This window comes from Mastomys coucha, unplaced genomic scaffold (assembly GCF_008632895.1).
Source record: "Mastomys coucha isolate ucsf_1 unplaced genomic scaffold, UCSF_Mcou_1 pScaffold20, whole genome shotgun sequence".
In the NCBI taxonomy this organism is placed as follows: domain Eukaryota; kingdom Metazoa; phylum Chordata; class Mammalia; order Rodentia; family Muridae; genus Mastomys; species Mastomys coucha.
The window spans coordinates 34,495,840-34,501,758 of record NW_022196903.1 but is presented as its reverse complement, the minus strand read 5'-3'; the positions used below and the strand labels follow the sequence as shown (position 1 = coordinate 34,501,758).

The following is a 5,919-nucleotide window of genomic DNA, read 5'->3' as shown; positions in this document are numbered from 1 at the left end:
AAGAAGAAGAAGAAGAAGAAGAAGAAGAAGAAGAAGAAGAAAAGGAAGAAAAAGAAAGGGGATAACTTCCTGTCTGTCCTCTTTCATCCAGTTGGAGCCCACTACTCTCAAGTATAAGCATGCAGCTGTCCTACCCATTAGCATCAATGTGGGTTCCTCATGGCCCTCTCCCAGCAAAGCAGCAGGGCATGGGCAAGGGGGATCTATGGTCAGGCAGGGAAAAGGATGTCAGCTGTGGAACCAGGAGTGCAGGCTGCACCACCTCTGCTGGAACTGAGCGGAGTGGACATGGTGATGCTACACAAAAGACTCCCCAGAGCCCAAAGCTGGCTGGTTCTAGTACCAACGGTGAGTTTTCTGTCAATCACTTTTCTGTTTATGTTGAACATTTGGGGTAAGTACACTCATTCATGTATTCAGCAACACATCTTAGGCCAAAAATACAGCGATTCTCTGTTCAAGTATATTATTACTAGAAACTTAAGTATTGGCTGTGAGATATCAGGTCTTCTCTATATCTAATAAACTTTTGAATTGATTTAAAAAAAATGAAAGGGGTGCCAGTATTCAAAATTGATTGTGGATTGCCTGTGCCCTGGTCATTGATAATGCAGGGAGAGGAAGCGAAAGCCTTTCCCTGTGTTTGGAAGGTCCACTCCTGTCCTTGTGAAACCCTGGTGCTTTTGAACACATCCTCACTAGCACAGCCTCTTGGTCTCCAGCCTGCTGACACTGGGGTCACCAAATGTCCGCTACCAGTGCTGTTCTATAGCCTCAAAGGCTTCTGGGAGGAGGTGGGAGCAGGGCTCTGCTTTGAGGGGTTTTATCCTGGCCTAGTTTTGCAAGTATCCCATGAGCCCCATTTGCATCCTCTTGTGGAACAGCGTTTCCTGCCTTCTGTGGCTGCTGCAGTAGAGAGGCCTCTAGAAGCCTGTGTGGTAGAAAGCTGATTGACTCTTCCTCTTTGCCTCCCAGGTGTCTGTGGACACTGGAGGGCCAGGGAGTGACAGCAAGACCACAACACAGTGTGAAACCAGATACACTGTTCACTCAGAATAAAACAGTCTTTTCCTTTGCTTAGTAATTGGCTCAGATGTGGAAGACTCCGCATATGAAGTCTTGACACTAACACCTCAGAGGGCTAAGACCTGTCCTTGTGAAAGACTATAGTTACAAGAACTTTTCAACTGAATTTGTTGCTAACATTTGTGTTACCTCCTTCACAACTGTGCAACAAATCTTAAAGATAAAAAGTAAAATAAAATAAAGGGAGACAGTGGTGAAGGCTTTAAACCCCAGTACTCACTATTTGGGAGGCAGACTGTTCACTAAAGTCCAACCAGGTCTACACATTGAGGAGGAGGGAGAGGGAGGAAGAGAGAGCTTTGGATCTAAAATGTTCCTCAGAAGTTCATGCGATGTGTCTTGGTCTCTGGTGCTTCATGTTTAGACACAGAGTTTTGGAAAAATGATTGGCTCATGACAGCACCGACCTCGTCTGTCAGTGGATTAATACAACCTGGTGGTGGAAACTTTAGCAGAAAGGGCCGAGTTGCTGGGAGTCTGTCCTTGGGGACAGGCCCTGGAAGGCTGTGTGGCCTGTGATCCTTTTTGACAGGTTATTTCTCGGATGCTGGTGAAATGAGCCAATTCAAACCAGATTAGATTATATCAAAAGCAGGTTTATTGGGAAGCTGCTCTTGGAAGGGCTAGTTCACTGGCCTCAGGAGTCGCCCTGGGGAAGGATGGGGTAAGGGGGGGAGAAAATGAGAAAGGGCATGTCCGCAACCGAAAAGTCTGGAATATATAGGGAGGAGCCTTTGGGGGAAGGGCAGCCTAGCCCCTGGGCTGTTAAATTCAAGGTTGGGAGCAGGGTACGCCAGATAGGGACTAAATGGATGCTGGGAAAGCCTGGAGGCCAAGTCTGCTTTGGTATGTAAAATATGCACCTCAGTCCTTGGTCCGGGGACAAAAACCAAACACTTTTCCTTTAGCTTCCTAAGAGCTGGTATTACAAACTAGGCTACCTCACCTATTTATTTACATTGTTACTATTTTTATTTTGACAGGGCCTATTTAGCCTGGGCTGGCCTCGAACTTGCAGCCATTGTGCTACTCAAGCCTTCAGACTGCTGGGATTCCAAGATGTCGGCCACCAGGCCCACCGGGTACTTCCATCATCAGGGATTCTGACAGCTCCTGTGAGACAGTGGCTACAGTCCTCCCCGAGAGGGAAGGAAACAGATCCCACCACAATAGGTATTTAGCTCACACTAGAGAAAGAGCAACCCCCCCCCCCCTCCTCCGGCCTTCCCCCACCTCGTACGTGCGCTACCAGCCATAGGCTGAGGTTGGTCCTCGCTTGTGGTCCTTTGATGGCTAGGACCGGGATCGTCTGAACACACCTGGCTAAGCGCGCGGCCACGCCCCCTAGGGCGGAGTCTAAACCCTCACCAATCAGCGTCGCCGGAGGAGGGCCGAGGGCGCCCAGCGGAGCCCGCAGTTCCCGAGACCAGAGCGCTCGGAGACGCGGTGACACGGCGCGGGGCTGGCGCGGAGCTCTCGGGCTCCTCAGCCTCCCTCCCCTCCCCTCCCTTCGCTGTCTTCTCCTTCTCGGCCGGACCGGAACTATGTGATCCCGGAAGTTCCGGGGCCATTGCTGTGTGGGATAAACAGTAATGGCGGAGGCTGCGGCTCCCGGAACAACAGCCACAACATCAGGAGCAGGAGCGGCAGCGGCGGCGGTGGCAGCGGCCTCCCTCACCTCTATCCCCACAGTCGCTGCCCCGTCCCCGGGGGCGGGAGGAGGGGGCGGCGGCAGCGACGGCAGCGGCGGCGGCTGGACGAAACAGGTCACCTGCAGGTAGGACGTTGCGTGGCGCGGCGGAGGGCGGGGGCTGCGGGGCCGAGCAAGAGGCGGAGGCGGGCGTCGCGGGGTCCCCGCTGCGGCTGCCCGCAGAACATCGCTGCGTCAGCCTGCGCAGAGGTCGGCCGCCGCCGCTTCGCTGCGGGGTTCAGACTGCGGGCTCGGACTGCCGGGGCGGTCCCGTCACCTCCCCGTCGCCCAGCGGCGTCCCGGTGCGTGCGGAGAGGACCGGTGTCCCCGCCCTGGCCTCCATCGCCACAGGTTCGGGGATGCGGCGCGAGCTCGCCGATGCGAATCGGGCTCTAACGACCCTCGGAGCGCCTTGAGACCCTCCGAGGGTCCCGGCGAGCTCGGCCGGCCCCGGGGCTCCGCGCCGGGCTATCCGTTTGTAACGTCTTTTCAGCTCTCTGCGCCGCTCACCCCCCGCCCCGCCGGGAGCAGCCGCTTTTGTATGCCTTTGTATGTAAGTCGGTGGTCGGCGGTTCCGAGCTTTGTCTCGGAACCGAGCGTTCGGAGCCGGCGTTAGGCTCTTCCAACCTTGATTTTTATGAACTGCCATTATTGCTACTGTCCCTTTGAGCGGCGTTCCTCTTTGCGAGAAAGGAGATCCGAGGAGAGAGAGAGGTTTGGTTCTTGTTTGGTAAGCGAGACGAAATTATTCGGAAAAATGTATGATCAGGTGGCAGTTAGACAGTACGCGTGTAAAAAAAAAACCCCAGCTATAAACAAACGTTGGAGGATTGTTTGCATTAACGGTGGGAGGGGGTTATTGAGACAGCCCTACTGTGTAGCCCCAGTTGACCTATATAGTCTGACTGCCCTAGGAATTTCGGCAATCTCTTGTTTTTGCCTCTCCCTAGTGCGGGACTGCAGGAGTGAGATACCACGCCCGACTATATTGATTTAACTACCAGGAAGGACTGTACGCTTTTATATAGGCTAAAAAGATTAAAAGGAAATGCCACTTTAAACCCAACAAGAACAGTTTATTATACGCAAATGCTAAAGGCTATTCCCAATGAAGAACTCGATATTGCTATTAACTCCGAAATTGAAGAATCGCTAGTCTTCCAGTCTTTCCTGTACCACATTTAATAACGTCAGATTAAAGCTTTCCCCTCTGTTCATTTTTGAGGCAAGGTCCAGCTTTGCAGCCTCCTGGTTGTCCTAACACTCTGCATTGACCAGGCTGGCCTTGAGCCTCCATCTCCCAGCCTATGCCCTCCTAGTGCTAGGACAGTAAGCTTTTCCACCCAGGCTGATACTGAAAATTTAAATACCTTGATTTTCTTTTTTTCCTTTCATCTACTATCTTCATCTAGTCTAGTTCTGAATACCCATTACCAAATAACATTTCATAACTGATTTCATTATCATCCTGTCAGATAACTGCAACTTTATACATTTCTGCATCAACATTTCTTCTTTCTTTTCCTCTTTCTCCCTTCCTTCCTTCCCCGCTCCCCTCTCTCTCGCTTATCTCTTTCTTTCTTTCTTTTTTTATAAGAGAGGAGAGAAGACTTTTTTAAAGATTTTTTTTTATTTATTATTATATATAACTACACTGTAGCTGTCTTCAGACACACCAGAAGAGGGCGTCAGATCTCGATAAGGGTGGTTGTGAGCCACCATGTAGTTGCTGGGAATTGAACTCAGGACCTTTAGAAAGAGCAATCAGTGCTCTTAACCGCTGAGCCATCTCGCCAGCCCCTCTCTCTTTTTTTCAAGACAGTGTTTCATTATGTAGCCTTAGCTGTCCTCCCTGTAGATCAGTCTGGCCTCTTGTCTCTGAGTGCCGGGATGAAAGGGGTGAGCCACCGATGTCCAGTTAACATTTTCCCTTAATTTTTTTATGTGGTGTGGGTGTGGGTGGGGTGGTTGTTCCCCCAGCACCTGTGGAGAGGTGGACTAAAATTGAAAGGACAGTTTTGGTGTCTTTCATTTTTATGTGGTTCTAGGAATCAAACTCAGCTTTCATTGTATCAACAAAGATCCCTTGCCTCCATCCCTTTTTTATTCTTGTGTGTGTGTGAGAGTGTGATGCAGAGGCTAATAAAACCTGGACTGGCTTGGGACTTGTTGATCCTTCCACTTTTGTTTTCGTCTAGTGCTGAGGTTATAGACATCTCTATATCCTGTTGACAGGGAGGGTAGGGTTTGGCAGATGAGATAAACTTTGAAGTCCCCTGCTTCCCGTTTGTTTTTCCCTATTTCCTCTTTTTAGTTCCTCAGCAGATTATTCTAGCCTCCATTTAGGGACTTTTTATGTTTTACTTTTTTTTTTTCCTTTGTTGAGACAGGGTTTCTCTGTGTAGCTCTGGCTGTCCTGGAACTCATTCTGTAGACCAGGCTGGCTCTCAGATTCTACCTGCCTCTGCCTCCCCAGTGCTGAGATTAAAGGTCTCCATCATGATGCCCAGTTTAAGGTCTTTAAATAAAGAAAATATCTAATTTAAAAAAAAAAACTTAGCACAGGGTGAACTTGAGCTTCTTCCATGGCCAGGGAGGACCTTGATTTTAAATGCTGAATTTCAAATACAGGTCAAGCCCAGATACCTGAGGTTCATTGAATGTGGTTTTCTAGGTCTTACCTGGAGCAGTTGTTTGTAAACCACTACATTTAAGTCTAAAAAGGAATTTTTTTGAAGTCTGTAGATCCAGATGGCTCAGAGAGAAGAGAGTGTCCTGCTTTAGCATGAATTTCTAAATTCTGATCTCCAACACCCTCTTATAAGCCCTCACAGAGAGCTCTAGGTTCACTCAAAGAGCATGGCTCTAAAAATACATCAGTAGAGGAAAACACCTGGTCATGCATACAAACACAAAATATTCTTTGAGCTTTCTGGCTTGGGGAGGCGAAGACTGGAGAATCTTGAGTTCTAGCTAGCCTGGGATATATGGCAATTCATATGCCAGTCCAGGGCTACACAGGGTTCAGTCTTAAGAGAATTTTGTAGATGAGGTAAACTTTGAAAACACAGTATGAAAAGCTCTAAAAGGGTACAGGTTTATTTTTTTTAAAGTGTTTCTTTTTTCTTTTTTTTTTTTTTTTT

General features: G+C 49.1%; 1 protein-coding gene and 1 non-coding gene across 6 annotated transcripts in view; both read left to right on the top strand.

Annotated features, from left to right (window-relative positions):
• The first annotated feature begins 559 nt into the window (after positions 1–559).
• On the top strand, positions 560–690 carry LOC116100116. The gene has a single exon (XR_004122472.1). It is a non-coding gene; the product is annotated as a small nucleolar RNA SNORA71 (small nucleolar RNA).
• Positions 691–2,474: 1,784 nt separating this feature from the next.
• The window catches only part of Mkrn1 (makorin ring finger protein 1), a 21,704-nt gene continuing 18,259 nt past the window's right edge, over positions 2,475–5,919 (top strand). The window contains exon 1 of one of the 5 annotated variants that reach the window (XM_031381615.1): positions 2,475–2,863. In XM_031381615.1, the coding sequence (XP_031237475.1) occupies positions 2,679–2,863 (185 nt within the window). In that variant the 5' untranslated portion in view covers positions 2,475–2,678. Of the gene's footprint in view, positions 2,864–2,927; positions 3,128–3,173; positions 3,507–5,919 lie in introns of those variants that run through there. The other 4 variants (XM_031381614.1, XM_031381618.1, XM_031381617.1 and 1 more) reach the window with 4 other exon arrangements.